This window comes from Heterodontus francisci, chromosome 1, assembly GCF_036365525.1.
Source record: "Heterodontus francisci isolate sHetFra1 chromosome 1, sHetFra1.hap1, whole genome shotgun sequence".
NCBI classification, from domain to species: Eukaryota; Metazoa; Chordata; class Chondrichthyes; order Heterodontiformes; family Heterodontidae; genus Heterodontus; species Heterodontus francisci.
The window spans coordinates 170,792,077-170,811,407 of record NC_090371.1 but is presented as its reverse complement, the minus strand read 5'-3'; the positions used below and the strand labels follow the sequence as shown (position 1 = coordinate 170,811,407).

The following is a 19,331-nucleotide window of genomic DNA, read 5'->3' as shown; positions in this document are numbered from 1 at the left end:
AATTCATAATGTAAGCAGAGCAAAATCAAGTATGATTATACTGTGAGCATAATATTTCTCAACTACTCGAATATTTGATTTGTATTTGCCTAAACCCAATGGCTATCTAAAGTATCATTTATCCTAATAATTCATCAAACCCTTGGGTATATCCAAAAGGCAGTAAGTACCCATTTTCTCAGCTGGGTCAGGTATCAAGGTAAATAAGACAAGTAAGCATCAGTCAGGGGCTGTTGATATGGAGGTATGTTGAACAACTCATTATTAAAAGCAATATCCTTCCTCTCCATTCCCATCATTCCTTCTCATAAATCAGGGCCATAACCATAGACCGACAAGGTGGGAAGTTGCCTTTGAAAAAGGCTTTCAGGAAGGGATCCTCATCCGACAACCACTGATGACTGTACTCCTGAGATTAAAGTTGGCTTTGTTGCATTTTGTTGGGCTTGCTTCGGGCTACTCCAGCACAGAAGGTTTTGTCTGAGGTAGGGGAGGTGGGCCAAGTGCACAGGATCCCCAATACCATTCTTTCTTCTAGGTTCATTTTCCACTATTTCAGCCTTTCCTTGCAAGTTCACTAGAAGTCTTGAAATAAGCTTAGTACTGTGCGATGTACAAAAGCAATGTAGGCAACATTTGTGGGTGTCATTATTGGCTAGTGTTGATGTCAAATGCTATCAGCAACTTTGATGTAGTCACAATGGTCAATAGATGTCACATTTAATGACACACACCTTTGACTTAAGAATCTAAACATCGTTCTCTGGAATAGAGAATCAATATCACATACTAAACTAGACAAAAACACTTACAAGAATTTATTTAAATGTACTTGCTGAAATTAGTGAAACTGTAAGAAATAACCAAGCAGACAGCAAGTTTGAAGACAGTTTTCTCTCTGGTGTGGACTAATAGGGCTGGTGCCAAAGACAACAAAAACTGGAAACAAGGTGTGAATTCAGTAGATCTTGCATAAAGTGTAGCTGGCACATTCACATGGCACACGTTACTGCAAGAACACAGATTCTTAAAGAAACAGTGCCCTGTAATTTCCCCAATTCGATAACTGTTCATTTGTATATAGAGATTCAATAAATAAGGAAGAATTAAACACTGCTGGAATATCCACAAAGAGTCCATACAATATATTTAAAATTCGCCAAGAAATAAACCAAGTGATGCTGACACAGGCTTTTTTTAATTCTTTGACGGGATGTGGGCATTGCTGGCAAGAGCAGCATTTATTGCCCATCTCTAAGGTGCACTGCAGTAACTCTTCAAGGTTTCTTTGACAGCACCTTCCAAACCCGCATCCTCTACCATCTAGAAGGACAAGGGTAGCTGGCATGGGAACACCACCACCTGCAGGTTTCCCTCCAAGTCACATATCATCATGATTTGGAACCATATCATCGTTCCTTCATTGTCGCTGGGTCAAAATCCTGGAACTCCCTCCCTACAGCACTGTGAGTGTAACTACACCACTTGGATTGCAGCAGTTGAAGATGGCAGCTCATCACCACTTTCTCAAGGGCAATTAGGTACAGATAATAAATGCTGACTTTGCCAGCATGCCCACATACCTTGAATGGATATCAAACAAAAGTTTGTCAGTCTGCTGTGAGAACCTGCATGCCCTGTCGAGCACTGACATCCACGATGACAGCTGTCTTGTGTTTGGATGGCAGTAGCCTGAGCCTGCATGCCAACGATCTCATGACCTCTGAGCTTCCACTCCAGCAGTGATAACACCAGCGGGACATTGCCAGTGTTGCATTCGAAGCTCAGACACAGGCCAGCAGAAACTCCATCATGGATTGGTTTGGCAGTGCTGCCAGGAAGGTGCCCACACTTCCATAGGTTTCTGTTTCAAAGCATGGTCTTCAAGCTCTCCATGATGCCCTGTGCCACATCGGATCTAGACTCTTCCATGCTCCTTGACAGTGACTGCAGACTATCTTGTCTGCCTGCCAAGGGGAGGAAATCAGGAGGTTCACGGTCACTTCATCTGCAATTTCCATTTCATGGCACCTTTCAGGATGAAGTAGATACAACAGCAACTTACTACCATCCAGAATGGCCTCCTCCGCACCGGATGCCACTGGTTCTGTGGCACTGCTGCCCATGATTTGAAGGGCCATTTCCTCCAGGGTGCTGAGGGATGCATACACCCTGATCTTCCTCCAGTTCTCTGGCTTTCGTTCCTATGGGTGTGACGTCTTCTCCTGCAAGAGGGATGATAGAATGTCATTGACTGTGAGTTATTGTGTTTGGGTGATGTCTGCCACAACTGCATAGCTGGAAGTATGTGGAAGCAGTGAGTGGTGTGTGCGGCTGCTATGCTTCAAAGGTGTGTGTGGGTGATGTGCAGGGTCAGGATGTTAGAGGTGAGTCCTGAATATCAGCGTATGGTACTGGGTGAGTGTTGGGAGTGCAATGCATTGAGCAGTGCGAGAGGTGTGTGTTGTAGTGGGTAGGAGGGGCGGTGTGCTGATGCATTTCACTCATCGTGGCCACTCAGGTGAGGTCATTAAACTTTACCTGCCAGCTTGGCAGTGTCATGTTCTGGACATTGACAACCTTTGCCGCCTGCTCCCATTCTCTTCTCAGAGTCAGACTGCAGGGCTTCTTGCCTCCCACCCACCAGTAACATGGCTTCATTTCCTGGCTTCAATCTGTCGGAATAACGTGTATAAGTTGGCGTAGCTGAATCTGGGAGGCCTCTCCTCTTGCTATAACATGGCTTCTCCGTGAGCTGTGAAAAACAACTATCCAACAGCATGCAGTACATTGCTGCAGGCTCCCTTTTATAGAGACTGTGCCTTTAGAGGAGGCTGCCTGGAACATGTGCTTTCTACCGAACATTACTCGGCCCCTTAAAGTATGTAGAGGTTCCTGCACTGAAATGAACACCAGGGCTACACGGAAGCCGCACCTTCCATGCCACAGTAATGAAAATGAGGTGGGTAAACTAATTTTCTGCCTTACCATCCTGTTTCCAATGGGCGAGGGCATGCCATGACCTGTGGCCCCATACCCGAAAATAGGGGTTATTGAATATCACGCCCTTTATGTTTCAATGAAATCACCTCTCATTCTTCTAAACTTTTGAGAGTATAGGTCCATTCTCCTCTACATTGGGGAGACCAAGCGCAGACTGGGTGACCGCTTTGCGGAACATCTCCGCTCAGTCCGCAAGTAGGACCCTGAGCTTCCGGTTGCTTGCCATTTCAACACTCCCCCCTGCTCTCATGCTCACATCTCTGTCCTGGGATTGCTGCAGTGTTCCAGTGAACATCAACGCAAGCTCGAGGAACAGCATCTCATCTACCGATTAGGCACACTACAGCCTTCTGGACTGAACATTGAGTTCAATAATTTCAGAGCATAACAGGCCCCCATTTTACTTTCATTTTTAGTTATTTTTTCTTTTTTTTTTACATTCTTTTTTACAATTTTTTTTGCATTTATTTCATTTCATCTTAGTTTGTTCAGTTTGCTTACCCACTGTTTTTTTCAGGTTTGCACTTGCTGCTGTTCAATATTCAGTGCATTAACACCTAATCTGTACTAATGCTTTGTCTTTCAACACACCATTAACATATTGTTTGCCTTTGCTCCGTGACCTTTTGGTCAGCTATGTGGCCTGGTCCAATCTACACCTTCTCCTTTGTTATCTCTTGCCCCACCCCCACCTCACTTGCTTATAATCTGTGAGTTTTCTAATATTTGTCAGTTCCGAAGAAGGGTCACTGACCCGAAACGTTAACTCTGCTTCTCTTTCCACAGATGCTGCCAGACCTGCTGAGTGATTCCAGCATTTCTTGTTTTTATTTCAGATTTCCAGCATCCGCAGTATTTTGCTTTTATATTACTGTCCTACCTAGCTTTGTATGGTCAGCAAACTTGGATACATTAATCTTAGTCCATTTATCCAAGTCATTAATATTGATTGTAAATAGCTGAGGCCTGAGAACTGATCCTTGCAGCACCCCACTAGGTTTATTAAACTTTTAACAGCCAATTTGGAATTTGTATTGGAATTGAAAGCAGCCTTCAGTAATCATAGGAACATAGGAAGATAGGAACAGGAGTAGACCATTCAGCCCCTTGAGCCTGTCCCGCCATTCAATGAGATCATGGCATATCCGCGGTCTAACTCCATATACCTGCCTTTGGCCCATATCCCTTAATATCTTTGCTTAACAAAAATCTATCTATCTCAGATTTAAAATTAACAACTGTTCTAGCTTCAACTGCTGTTTGTGGGAGTTCCAAACCTCTACCACCCTTTGCGTGAAGAGATGCTTCCTAACATCGCTCCTGAATGGTTTGCTCCTAATTTTTAGACTATGCTCCCTAGTTTTAGAATCTCCAACCAGTGGAAATAGTTTATCTTTATCTAGCCTGTCTTTTCCTGTTAATAATCTAGTTTAAGATCTTGGCAATCATTGCTATTTGATTTATAGATGAGAAATCATTCTGGTAAAAGTCCATAGTGTACAGATTGCATTGGTTAAATGAAAGAGGAGGTAAATTAGGAAGCAGTAATTTGGTTACACTAAACTGGGATTTTATAATTCAGAAAATTGGAAGAGGAAGGAAAGACCGAGAATGGGTGAGGAGTTCCACAAGTCAGAGGTTCCTGGGAAACAATAAGTTTGAATAGGAGTTGGTGCAACAAATCTTATTTCAAAACACTGAGGATGTAGGGAGGTAAAAGAACATATAATTTGGTGTAAAAACAGAAAATGCTGGAAATACTCAGTTCTGATGAAAGGTCACCAACAGGTTAACTCTGTTTCTCTCGACACAGATGATACCTGGCCTACTGAATATTTCCAACATTTTCTGTTTTTATTTCAGATTTCCAGCATCTGCAGTATTTTGTTTATAATTTGGTGTATTTGAAACTTAAGAGGAACAAGAGAGTTCAGAGCAGCACTGACTCAACTAGTTTTGATAGAGAAACCACAGAACCACAGATGAAAGGTTACAATGGAGAGTAAGGTGAGATGCTAGAGACTGTCTCCTTATTTTTTAAAGTCTGTTTAATGCATTATTATGAGCCTCTAGCTACCAAAGTAATAAAAATAGCTAACATGGCTTTCCCGATAGCTCAGCTTATGTAAGCATGGTCATGCTAGGCCACCTACCTGCCAAGAATGAGGCACATTAATTTTCTCATGAACATTGATTTTAAACTGTTACTGGAGTGAAAGAAGGACTTGATAAACAGATCAGCCGTGGCTGGAAAAGGCATTTGCACATTAACAGACGGTGATTGGAAGGACAAAGGACCATTTCCTGACATATTCAACCTTGATCACCAGGTATTGTGTGTAAGAGGAGCATTCCAGGCCCTGCCAAGATGATACAATCCACAGAGCCAAGACGTGGTCAGACCAGTTATTCACATGACTAACCTGCTTGGCAACTTGGGGTTTTCTGAATTGTACAAACAGTTTGAACTGAGAGTGTCCGTTTGCTCCTGGAATGAGAAGATCTCTCTCCTGTCTGCTCCCCATCTCTTTCTCACAAGCCTCTGAATGCACTGAAGACACATGAATCCCAAGAGAGAAAAGTCTCCTACAGCGAACAAGGTCTAAGAAGAATACTGGGGTCCAACAAAAAGCAATATTTACCTGCAATCAAGGACTATAGTGAGCTCGAAGAACCGTAACAACAACTTTTCAGATATTGCCTCATACTCTTCCACTTTATTTTTCTTCTGCTCTTTTCTGTCTCTATTTACATGTGTGTATCGCTTATGCATGCTAGCGTGGGCGCGTCATGTATCCGTAGGCGTTAACTGAATTAGAGTTTAAATTTAATAAATTTCAACTTTTCTTTAAACCTAAGAAAGCCTGTTTATGCTGGTTTCTTTGCCTTATAATTGGAAAGTGGTGAACAAGGATTTACCAAGGGGCAGCTAAAAACACAGTATGTTTAAAATTAAACCCTGTTATGATAAGTGCAGGTGAAGGCTGAGAGGGACCCCTAAACACCTTTCTCACCGGGTTGTAACAGCATTCAGTAGTTACACCATACAGACCCAGACTCAACTTCCAATCTGTGCTGTGTTAACTGATCTCAGTCAGGGCATTTACCCTCAGTACTCTGGTAACAGAGGGAGAAACCAGCCAAACTTTCCACTCCTGATTGTTGTGCAGCAACTCCTGCTGGAAGTGTACCACTCGGGATGTCCGGTGAGGATAGGATTAGACTTGACAGCAATGCCCTCACTGGTATATCTGAATAGCCTACTGACATTCAGTGTCTAGGACCATACATGAGGAATAGCTACTTAGGAAACAGACTGGAGGAAGCCCATTACCAGAGCGCGTAGTCAACACTTCCACGATCAGAAGAAAGAAAATTGTCAGGAAAGAAATGTATTAAATGGTAATGAAATTAAAGTTGGATACTGAATTTAAGGCATTACATTCCTTTACAATTAATATCTGTGTTTTTGAAGCACTGATCATAATAATGAACTAATAATAAAGCAAGCTGGAATTTTTAACAATTGCTAAGATTATAATGGCACAGCATTTCAATATTCCAATGTACAGTGTATGTTTGCACCTGAAATTTCCCACACGTGGTACATGGGATATGTTGAACCAAGGTTAGACCATCCCCCAAAGAAAGGAAGAGGGGGTTTAAAAAAGGTCACCAGAGGTAACATTGAGTTCTATAGCAAGATGCATAAAGCTTGGGAGTAGAACATTTTCTCAGCAAGGAATGATGTGGGGCACAGGTTGAACCTAAAAAAGGAAAATATACATACATTTTAAAACCAGAAATTTCAAAAATTTACATTCACCATGTAAACTGTATGGGGAAGTTTCAAGCAGCAATGTTGTTCTACCTCAGTTTCGTTCCCTCCACCCAGCAATCCAAGATAACAATAACTACAATTTAACTTATAGGAGTCCATTAAAGAGAATTACCGGTCTTCTTGTTGCTTAAGCAAAGCTTCAGTTTTGTTTTGCGATTCAGTTTTCAGGTTTTCCAGCTGTTCTTCAATCTAAACCCAAACAACATGGTTCAAGATGTTATTTTTAAATATCTAATTCAACTAGCAAACTGACAATGACAAAACAATACTGAACTGTTCCTCATAAATAATAATGTGTAGTAATATAGCAATAATATATGGCAATTTCTTTTTTGCAGAAAGCTGGAATATTCCTGTAACTAATTTCAAAATAAAATCTAGATCTTCTGTAGCTCCACCCATTGACAAAATATAAAAATAGTCACTTCCTTCTGGAACTGTCCTTGTTTCTCTATCACTCCATAATTCTTTTCATCTCCTTACCTGTTTTTGTTTATCTTCCAATCCCTCTCTCTGGATCTTACACTTTCTCACTTCTGTCTCTACTTAGACTGTCTACTTTTTCTCTCGTTTTTTAAATAAATATCTCTTTCTCTCTGCTTCCCCTCCATCTAGAAGTCTGCCTCTCTCTTTCACCTCCATTGTCTTATTCAATTTATAATATTTGTTACACACTTTAAAAAACCTAATGCACTTATCAAGGTGCACGAATAGATGCTAGGGAAGAGGTCACTCTCTACAGTCAGCATTGCCAATTCTCAGTTCATGCACAGCCCAACCAGATGCAAAATTCATCACAACAATGCCCACTACCTACCTAAACAGTGTGACACTTTTTCACTCCCCTCACCAGCCATTCTTGGCCTCTGAGTGAACTTGCCAATTACTAACAAACACTGGTAAGGTTTGTGGTGTGGGCTCACTTTAGATTGAACTATTTAAACTCATTTCACTTGGGGTCCTTATAACCAGAAAACAGAGGAGACTTCCATTCCAGTGTTTGGATTTAAAACTCAGGATGCAAGAGGAGGAAAGCCAATGTTAAAAAAAGGTCACCAGAGGTAACATTGTGTTCTCTAGCAAGATGCATAAAGCTTGGGAGTAGAACACTTTCTCAGCAAGGAATGATGTGTGGCACAGGGCGAACCTAAAAAGGGAAAATATACATACATTTTAAAACCAGAAACTTCAAAAATTTACATTCACCATGTAAACTGTGTGGGGCAGTTGCAGGCAGCAATGTTATTCTACCTCAGTTTCGCCCCCTCCACCCAGTTCCATGTATTTTATGTGTTGTCGCCTCCCAAATCCGTGCCCACCTTCCCCTGAACTCCATGTTTGAATCCCTTCAATAAGGTTTCGGCGCCTGCCACAGTACTGAAATGGCTCTTGTCAAAGTCAGAAATGGCGTCCTACGTGACTGCGACAAAGATAAACGACCCCTCCTCGTCCTTCTCGACCTGTCTGCAGCCTTCGTCATGGTTGACTATACCATCCTCCTCCAACACCTCTCCACTGTTATTCAGCTGGATGGGACAGCACTCGCCTGGTTCCATTCAAACCTATCTAATCGTACCCAGAGTATCACTAGCTCCCTCTGGTATCTCCCAAGGCTCTATCCTTGGCCCCATCCTATTTCTCATCAACACACTGTCCCTCTGCGACATCATCCAAAAACACAGGGATGAATTTTATTCCTGGCAGCGGGCGGAAAGGTAGGGGGAGAACGCATCTGGGCCCTCCGTCAGATTCCCCCCATTGCTATTTAAAGCGGGTGGACAATTAAGTGCCTGCCATCGGGACGCCATCTCTTTAAGAGATGAGCTCCAGCCTCCAGAGCTGCCAGCCAATCGGAAGCCAAGCAGCTCTGCAGTACCAGCAGTGCCACTGGGAAGAGTGGCCACTGCCAGTGATGCAGGAGGCCTGCAGTACCGAGGAATGAAGGAGGCCCCTAGAGAGGTAAGTGGGATCGGGGTCAACAGGGTCAGTCAGGCAGGGGAGGGTGTGGGGGCTGTTAGTAAGGCTGGGCGGGGGTGTCTTCCCACGGGCAAGGGGCGAGGGGCGTGTGCACCAGGGTGGCCCTCCAGGAGCCCTGGATTGCTCCCATAGGAGAGACCCCCACTCCGACCCTGCTAGGAGGCTGCCAGGCAGGAGACCTGGCAGTGTCTCTCCATGGCGGCAGGCCCCTTCACGTTTCACAAAATTGAAGTGGAGGTGAGAAGAGGCCCTTAAGTGGCTATTAATTGGCCACTTAAGGGCTTCAATTGGCCTGAGGTGGGAAGGCTGTCCTTGGCCTTCCCCGTCTCAGACAAAATGGCAGGGGGCCCAGGCAACGTCGGGAACGGCACCCCCTTCCCTTTTGTTTGCCCCCTTGCCTCTGTGACCACCTCCAAAGGCATCACGAAGTTCTGCCCATAGTGTCAGTTTTCACATACACACTGATGACACCTAGCTCTACCTCATGATCACATCTCCCAACTCCTCCACTGTTGCTGTAGTATCAGATTGCTTGTCGGATATCAAGTACTGGATGAGCAGAAACTTCCTCCAATCAAATACTGGGAAGACCGAAGTCATTGTCTTTGGTCCCTGTACCAACACCGGTCCCGAGCTACCGATTCCATCCCTCTTGCTGGCAACAGTCTGAGACGAAACCAGTCTGTTCCCAACCTTGGTGTCATATTTGACCCTGAGATGAGCTTCTAATGCCATATTTGTGCCATCACTAAGACCGCCTATTTCAGCCTCCGTAACATTGCCAGACTTTATCCTGTCTCATCTCATCTGCTGCAGAAACCCTCATTCATGCCTTTGTTACCTCTAAATTTGATTATTCCAACGCACTCCTGGCTGGCTTCCCATATTCTACCCTCCATAAACGTGAGGTCATCCAAAACTCTGCTGCCCGTATCCTTACTTGCACATAGTCCATTCACCAGTCACCCCTGTGCTCGCTAACCTACATTTACCCCCAGTGAAGCAATGCCTCAATTTTAAAATTCTCATCCCTGTTTTCAAATCTCTCCATGGCCTTGCCCGTCTCTGTTTCTGTAATCTTCTCCAGATATCTGCGCTCATTTAATTCTGGCATCTTGGGCATCCCTGAATTTAATTGCTCCACCATTGGTGGCTGTGCTTTCAGCTCCCTAGGCCCTAAGCTGTGGAATTCCCTCTCTAAACTTCTCTATCTTTCTACCTCTCTATCCTCCTTTAAGATGCTCCTTAAAAGGTTCCTCTTTGACCAAGCTTTTCAGTGTCTGCCCTTTTTTGTCACTAAGCTTTAAGAGAACAACTTGCATTTATATAGTGCTTTTAAAGTAATGAAATGTCTTCAAAGCACTTCACAGGAGCCTTGTCAAATAAAATTTAGTATCAAGCCACATAAGGAGATATGAGGACAGGTGATGGCACAAATATGGGGTTAGAAGCTCATCTCGGGGTCAAATGTGACACCAAGGTTGCAGACAGACTGGTTTCGTCTCAGGCTGTTGCCAGCGAGAGGGATGGAATCAGTAGCTAGGAACCGGTGTTTGCAGCGGAGACCAAAGACAATGACTCCGGTCTTCCCAGTATTTGATTGGAGGAAATTTCTGCTCATCCAACACTTGATGTCCAACAAGTAGTCTGATAATACAGCAACCTTATGTGGCTCTGTATCATATTATGCTTTATAGCATGCCAGTGAAGTGCCTTGGGATGTTTCACTATGTTACAGGTGCTATATAAAAGCAAGTTGTTGTTGTCACTAAGCTTTAAGAGAACAACTTGCATTTATATAGTGCTTTTAACATAATGAAATATCTCAAGATACTTCACAGGAACCTTATCAAACAAAATTTAGCATCAAGCCACATAAGGAGACATTAGGACAGGTGATAAAGGCCCGGATTTTGCGATAGTAATGACAGCGAAACTGTCAACATTCACCATCATTTCTCCTCTGAAAATGACAGCAACGTCTGGAGTTTGTACATGTGCAGTTACACGTGGAAATCTGGAAATTGCTGTCAGTGATCCTACATTTCCTGTAGGCTGCACTGAAGTACCCCCCAGACTGCAATCAATTAGAAATTACTGCACTGACAAAACTTTCCCTTTTACACTTTTAGTCTCATTGTAAAATCCCTTGAAAAAGTATTGAATGGGGTGTAAAAAGATTTTTAAAGGCACACTCAGTTCATAATTGTTGATGACAAATCTTTCTGGCCCTGAAAAGCTAATTTTATATTTGTGAAATGATAAAAAATTCCACATTTTTTTGAAAAAAGTTTCTTTATAATATTCAACTTCTACCTTAATCCCATATGTATGTCCCAGTCATTTATTTCACTCCCTGTAAAATTTAACTAGAACTGAAGGATAATCAGTGGATTTTACTTCCTGGTTTGCTGTCTCAGATAATACTGATAATGTGACTGGCTGCTTACCCTGCTTGATGACATCACTGTTGCTGAATGCCTGGAGAGCCCCTTGACTTGACGCCAGCTTCAAACTAACGTTGGGAAAGGGGAAATCCACAACACAGGCCATAAGATCTCTGTGGGCAGCTTTCTTCAAGGTCAGTGCCGAGTGCTGTCACTTTGTTGCTAACTGCGAAATCTGGGCCATTGTCTTGGTGAAAGAAGTAGCTTTTAAGGAGCGCCTTAGAGGAGGAGGGAGAAGTAGACAGGCGGAGAGATTTGGGAATGGAATTCCAGAGCTTGGGACCTAGGTAGCTGGGTACACAGTTTTGAAAATCAGATCTGCATAAGAGGCCAGAACTGGAGGAGGACAGAGATCTCAGAGGAGTCTGTGCTGGAGGAGATTGCAGAGAAAGGGAGGGGTGGAGAGGTTTAAAAACAAGGATGAAAATTTCCAGTCACCTGCGCAGTGGATCTGAAGCTGCAACCTCAAATAGCACTGTAACATGGTGGAAGAGGAAAATTCAAGACCAGCGAGGAAAATACAGATGCCAACTGCAGTGGGAAGTGGACCAATGCCAGGAAAAGAAGAGTGAGACAGGCCAAAATCCAGATTGAAAGTTAGGAAGGATAGTTGGCTGAAGCCTGAAGTCTGACAATACTTACTTGTCAACCACTGTTAAAATAACAATGGTACAAAATAAGGAAAGTCCCAGTCAGCATCTGATCAATTCCTAACTATTAGCATTTGACTGTTCCCTGCCAAAGATACATTAATAATCATATGGTTGGCAGTGAGCAATTGAAAAACAGCAAACAGAAATGCAGGGGCAGACACAAGTGCATGCACATCAACTCTTGTTAAAATAAGGTTGTATAACTTCAAATTGTACACAGACAAGATATTAATATGATAGTTATGTGGCAATGTGTTGCACAGACCAGGAGTGTCACAAACATGATATATGGAATGTGCTGAAGTAAATAATGTCAGCTGAATCTGCTGTGGGGGAACTATATTTATCACAGACATCTGTCTCAGTGTACTTAGGCAGGGGTAATGAAAAGTCAGCTAGGATTCCCAAACCCAATTTATACCCAGTAAACACTATGCCAGAAATTGCATGCAAAATACCAGGCCATTATAAAAAAAAATACAAAAAGCAACTTTTCCCATGTCAGAATCAAGGCTAATACTCAATTCTAGTTCTATTACATGGGTAAAGCAACAAAAATGGTGATAAAGTAATTAAATCAAAAGATGACTATTACTTCAAACTTGGAAAATGATATAAAAAAATACACCCTTTCCGAGGAAAGTGATCAGATGTGAAATTACATTTCCAATCCACTAATACAGAGATGACCTCCTTGTTTGGTACTTACATGATCCTTCTGATAATAATAGTTCTGACTGCAAACTTAGTATTAGTTTGTTATTTCATGCTTCACTTGGACTGCTTCCAGGTAACATGTGGAATAGTTGCAATAACTTGCATTTATATTAAGTCTAGAAAATCCCAAGGCACTTCACATAGGCACAAGGAAAATATGAACATCAAACAAAGAGGAGATACTAGGAGGAAAGACCAAAAAAGATGTGAGGGTACCGGGAGCCAACATAGGTCAATGACAATGGGGCTGAGGAGCTGAGGCATGGAATGGGATATAGAGAGTATTGAATGGGCTACGGAGGCTGGTCAGTCAAGTCTGGAGGTGATAAACATGTACAAACAGATGGGCTGTGGTGGGGTGGAGGCAAGTGATGTTCTGGAGGCGCAAGTAGCGGATCGAATTGGATGCCAAGATTACAAATAGTCTTGTTCAGCCCGAGAGTGGCTGGGAAGGGGAATGGACTTGGTGGCAAGCATAAAGAGTTAATGGCAGGGGCTGAAGATGCTGGCTTAAGCCTTAACAATGTTCAACCTGGGAAAGTTGCAGTTCACTGGATTGATTCCTGGGATGAGAGGGCTGCCCTATGAGGAGAGGCTGATTAGAATGAGCCTATATTCTCTGGCGTTTAGAACAATGAGGAGTGATCTCATTGAAACGTATAAAATTCTGAGAGGGCTTGACAGGGCAGATGCTGAGAGACTGTTTCCCCCCGCTGGAGTATGAAGAACACGGAGTCATAGTCTCAGAATAAGGGGTCGGCCATTCAGAACTGAATATGAGGAGAAAGTTCTTCACTCATACGGTTGTGAATCTTTGGAATTCTCTACCCCAGAGAGCTATGGATACTCAGTCATTGAGTATATTCAAGACTGAGATCAATAGATTTTTGGACACTAAGGAATCAAGGAATATGGGGATCGTGCGGGAAAGTGGAGTTTAGGTAGAAGATCAACCATGATCTTATTGAATAGCAAAGCAGGCTCAAGGGGTTGTATGGCCTACTCATGCTCATATATCTTATGTTTTTATTTAAGACTGCATGTCAGACAAGCAAACGGACATCACAAAAATAATGAAGCAGTTGGAAGAGGTGTTGGAGAGTTACAGATATGTGTTGTCAGTGTATATGTGGAGGCTGCTCTCATGTCTGTGGATATCATCACTAAGAGGTAGCATTTATGAGGAAGGTGAGTGGGCCAAGGATAAATCCTTGGAGGAGTCTAGAGATAATGCTGCATGGCAGGAAAAAAATCCATTGCTGGAGATGCTCTGGCTATAATTGGAATGGTAAGAGTGGAACAAAGTTATCATAGTTGCACTGAGTTGGATAATGGAGGAGAAGCTTTGAAAGAGGATGGTGTGGCCAGTGGTGTGATTGGCTGCAGAGACATGGAGAAGAATGAGAAGGAATAATGCACTGTGATCACAGTAACAGAGGGTGTCATTTCTGACTTTGAAGAGGGTTGTTTCAGTATCCTGACAGGCTAGAAACTAGAGAAATAATAGAAACTAGACTGGAGAGATACAAATAAGAAATTGTAGGGAAGTCAGGCACAGATATGGAAAGTAATAAGGACTGGAGGAAAAAGGGAGATTGAAGCTGGGGCATAAAAATAGAAAGTGCTGGAAATACTCTGCAGGTCTGGCAAAATCTGTGGAGAGAGAAACAAGGTTAATGTTTCAGGCCAATGAGCCTCCATCCTGTTGAAGCTTGGGCAGTTGCTTTGAAGGACAGACAGGTAAAGAGTGGGTTTTTTGAGGAGTGGGGATGACAGCAATTTTGAAGGGGAGGGGTCTGTGCAAAAGGAGAGAGGATCATTTACACTATTAGCTAGCATCGATATTGGGCGATCAGCACTTCAGAAGGACTGGAGTCAAGGGAGCAGGAGGTGAGTCTCATTGACAAGAGGTGCTCATGGAGGGCATGATGAGAGATTAGAGAGAAACAAGACGGAGATTAGAGAGAAACCCAAGGTATGCATTCAGAGCAAAGGGGAAGAAGGCAGCAGAAGCAGCTGAACAGATGGCCTCCATGAGCTCTTCGTACTAGTTGTTGAAGGTGAGGGTGAAGGGGAAAAGGGTTGGTGAAGAGAAGCAAAAGCAGAGTAATCTTTGCTCCCCTGGATAATCCTGGTGTAGTGGGTGGTTTTGTCAGAGGAAAGCGAGACCCAATAGGGCTTGATGTGTTCCAGTCAGATCTGGTAATGGATGGCTAAACCAGTGGTGCACTAGATGAGCTCAAGTCTACACTCCTTGGACTTGAGGGATCAAAGACTGGAGATATACTGGGAAAATTACAGAGATGGGAGAGGTTTTGCTGGGGGTGAAGACATCAAAGGTGCAGGTGAGTATGTGTTTGAGTAAACAGTATCCTAGAAGTATCCTAGTTCCATCAGAAATCTTTGGAAAACAACAGGCAGGATTTTCCCACGGGCTTTGGGACCCCAATGTCGGGACCAAATGAGACTGCACTTGCTGACTGCGGGACCGGCTCAGCAATTTTACTGGAGGCAGTCTCTTATTTGGCTGCCTCCAGGCTCACCATCCAATTAAGGACAGTGGGCGGGCTCCTGATGCTGCTGGCCCAATTAGAGGGCCAGCAGCTCTGAAGTCTTGGCAATCCCACTGGGAGAGCTGAGCAGTTCTGAGGCAGGTAGGAGATCGAGAGGGCGCCTTTGCAGAGGTGTGAAAAATTTAAAATCAAAGGGGCCAAGCAGGCAGGCCCCTCCGGATGGCCCATCGGGGGCAGGGGTAGCCTTCCCTGCCCGTAGCCCCCTCTTTGGGGCAGGGAGCCTCCAGTTCCAGTAGCACCCTGGACAGCTGCAGGGCGGCCACCTCCAGGAAGCTGGTGGCCTCCTCACACAGCGGGGGGTTGCTCTGACACCGGCAAAATGCTGGGGGCCCAAAGAATCGCCCCCTCATATGACCCTTAAATATTTAAATTGGCTGCCCACCTCTGTTCAGCAGGCAGGCACTTCGGATCCAGCCCCACTGCTGGGAAACTTCCCCAGTGGCAGGACTGAGTCGGTGAGCCATCCCGATGGAGCTCCCGCTATTTTCCTGGCAACCCCCCCCACTCCAGAGCCGGGAAAATCCTGCAAATGAAACTGATAATTACTTACTGGACCAAGTCTTCCTTTGAGGTAGGAAATGTCAGCATCCGTGACCTTCAGGATTTTATCCACTGCTGCACCCATGCTCTGGACATGAAGGCTGTGGAGAGCTTCATGTTCATATATTTTCTTGCCAGTGCGCTCCTCATAATGCATCAGTGCTTGACGGATTTCATTTAGCACAGTATCGTAGACTTGTACCTTTTTCCTCAGTTGCTCAATGTGAGTATTGGCATCTCGGACAGTGTCATCTTGCATACGATTAACTGTTTCAAGGTCTTGCACTGTGTTTTGTAGTTTGCCTATCAATTCTCCTTGGTCATGACGCTCTTTCAATCTGAAATATAACATGTATCCACTGATTTCAGCACTCACTATTGCAAGGTTCCATTAAGTCTTAGCCTGTTACTTTCTACAGTATATTGAAAAGGATTTTGAGGTTTTCACAGCTCGCGGTTAAACATATTTAAATTAATCCAGGACAATCAAATACAATTTTTGAATTAAAGTAGAAAATGCAAGTAGGAATAATACAGATGAATGATAAACGACAGAAAATAATAGCCGACACACTTGCACAGCGCCACCATTGCACAAAATCTGGTGGTCTTTTATATTGCAGCATCATCCGCGGCATCAGCAGGATTTCAGCTTTGCAATAGCATGTTAATGCATAGAGACTCTAGGGAGATGGGGTCAAGAGTTTCTAGATCCTGTCAGAACTAGCCTCGCTATATCCAGAAGTGGCCAATTTCCAGCAGTGCAAGAAACACTGATACTCATAGATTTGCCTAGCTGTTGCTTTAGGTAGCAAGAAAAAGCATCCCTCAGTTGCGATGCAATCTGACACCACCCACAGCAAACCTGTGGAAAAAGAACCTGCGAGACAAGAAGCAGGAGAAAATGGAGAAAAGACAGACTACAAATGTTTTTGAAACAAGGTTTCTCTTCCTGGATAAAATACACAACCTGGTGTGCTGCTAAGCCACACATACACACAAGGAATCCTCCAGTTGCAGTCCCTGGTCTCTACCAAATTAATTGATTTACAGCTACCTTGCTTTAGTGTTGTACGACTGTCCTCAGTAGATAAAATGGGGGACAGGGTAAAAAAAATCATCCAGATCTCCCACACCTGATGGCGTCCACTGTATACATGTGTAAACTTCAGGGGAAGACTGCATATGCTTTTCTGTGTTGTCACTCACAATTAAATATCCTCCTATTACGCTGATTGCACAATATACCAGAGGGGCAGCTAAGGCAGGTGAAAGTGCACTCTAACAGAGGGTCACTGCCTTCAAGAGAAATGAGTGAAAATTGGACAGAGTTCTTCTAAGAAAATAACTATTTACTTAAGCTAAAGGTTGCTTTACGTTCCCTTGAATTCAACTAGTTCTGTCTCCCTCCAGATCAGAGTGCCAGACATGATAGTGAGCTTATTCATTCTATCACCACAAGGCACCTAAAAAAATATGGCCAGCTGCAAATGGTTGGGAACGTGAAGCTACAATCTGCTCAGATTGTTCACATTTAATCACACGATTGTTGTATTATATGGAAAATACTGTATTTTGAAGCAACAATCTCTAAGTTCAGATGATGTCAAAAATTACAACAAAGCCTTAAATATGGTTATTGTTATCCGAAACCCCAAATATATTTTCAAATTATTTTGTTTTATTATTGAACGGTACAAGTATACACCTGTTTTCAGGTCATTAATAGAATACAGAGTATATAATTTATGGTTCTACACAGCAATACAACGCTACACATTTGTGTGGGGTTGCTAATTGACAGGGTCAGATTTCTTCCTCACCTGGGGAGCTCAGGTTATACAGCTAACAATCATGTTGGCCTCTGTGCTGGGCAGTCCTGGTATCTGTGGGAGAAAAGGGGCACGATTTGGGTGGTGTTCTGCCAAAAGGCAGCTTACAGGTCCTTCAGCTATAGGGGGAGTTAGTGGGGCCCATACTTCTTGATAGCTTCCTAGTTCCGTCTTTAAGCAGTCCATCAATTGTACTGCTTCTTGTCTCACAGGTTTTTTTTCCACAGGTTTGCTGTGAGTGGTGTCAGATTGCATCGCAACTGAGGGATGTTTTTTCTTGCTACCTAAAGCAACAGCTAGGCAAATCTATGAGTATCAGTGTTTCTTGCACTGCTGGAAATTGGTCACTTCTGGATATAGCGAGGCTAGTTCTGACAGGATCTAGAAACTGCACCCAAAAAGGCCAGAGGCTCAGGCAGGGCCAATACCATAATGTATGTGGGAGCATGCCTTTTTGACACAGTGCTGGCAATGCAACAGGGTTGGGAGGAATTTATAAAGTTTGTATGCACTGAAGTACATATGGTAGAAAATGTTAAGCTGGGCGTCCCTCAGTATGCTGTAGGTTGAGATAGTCAGTTTCAGTGTTTCCATTCATTACTCCTTAGGGTGTGTGAAACCAAATCATGTGCCCAGAATTCATATAAACTTACAAGAAAGGGTGAGAAAAGTACAACAATGCTCAACCCTATCTACTAAACTATTATGGGCAAGCAGAAGGACAAAAGAAGGCCTGTGTCCAATTTCAGAAAATGTCTTTTATCCCTGATTCCCTAAGCATGCTTTAGGAGACAATGGTTAACCATGACAGGCCACCAGAGGTACTTATTAACACCCCTCACCCCTCAACCATTACAACTGTGCGTTTGCCCTATAATTCCAGTTCCCAGTTTGCCTACCTGTTTCAATTCTGTGGCAGGGGAGAGCCCACCAGAGCCAAGAACCTTCATTAGAGACTATGGACTGAATTTTGTTTATGTTTAGACTATGAAAAGACTATGGTGCGGATATGATTTAAAAATCACGGTCCAAAAGGGTCGCCTCCAGGACAGTCCACAATTTTAAATGTGAAAGAACAGGGAAGATGGCCGCCTCCAACAGAGGGGCCATTAAGCTCCTTCAGGAGTTCGTTAAGGGGGACGGGGGGTCCGCACCGCAATCTTCAAAGAGGAATGCAGTGAGCCCAACCAGTCTAATGCACCATAACGCACAGCTGTCGGGCTCACAGCGGACTAACTTTGTTTCTTGACGATGAACTTTTTTCAGCTCACAGGGACCTTGTGCTGGGCCCAGGACATTTGTTTCTTATTATGGACCCACTGCCTCACGTGTTCATTCTGCTGGCCCTCTGAGTAGTTCCCTGCTCTCCTCGGCGAGGCAGTGGCAGGCCACATTATGGCTGCTGCCTGACTTTGCCCCTGGTGCCAGGCAGGTAGCTTCCTCCTCCTGGAGGCGCTCGGTGCCACTAACTGGGCACCAAGTTTGCCTTCTGCCAAATTAGGGTATTAGTATTTGAAGATTGCATCACGAGAATGGCGCAGCTGAGGTGTGGAGTCGGGACCCGGAAATCATGCGGGTGCAGGTTGCTGACCTCGTTCTGAAAATGGCTGAGTTTGCTGATAATGCAACCACTAGGTGGCGCCGTACTTGCACTTGTGCAAATGCAGGCTCTTCAACTGGAACGTCAGTGTCTGCGATGTTCAGGCAGCTGCCAGGATTAAAGATGGCGCTGCTCAATTTATCACAGG

General features: G+C 43.8%; 1 protein-coding gene across 8 annotated transcripts in view; it reads right to left on the bottom strand.

Annotated features, from left to right (window-relative positions):
• The window catches only part of LOC137373534 (coiled-coil domain-containing protein 158-like), a 211,813-nt gene that overhangs the window by 94,625 nt on the left and 97,857 nt on the right, over positions 1-19,331 (bottom strand). For all 8 annotated transcript variants that reach the window (XM_068038425.1, XM_068038434.1, XM_068038455.1 and 5 more), the window contains 2 exons: positions 15,762-16,089; positions 6,957-7,033 (listed from right to left, as the gene is read on the bottom strand). In XM_068038425.1, coding sequence (XP_067894526.1) covers positions 6,957-7,033; positions 15,762-16,089 — 405 coding nt within the window. The remainder of the gene's footprint in view (positions 1-6,956; positions 7,034-15,761; positions 16,090-19,331) is intronic.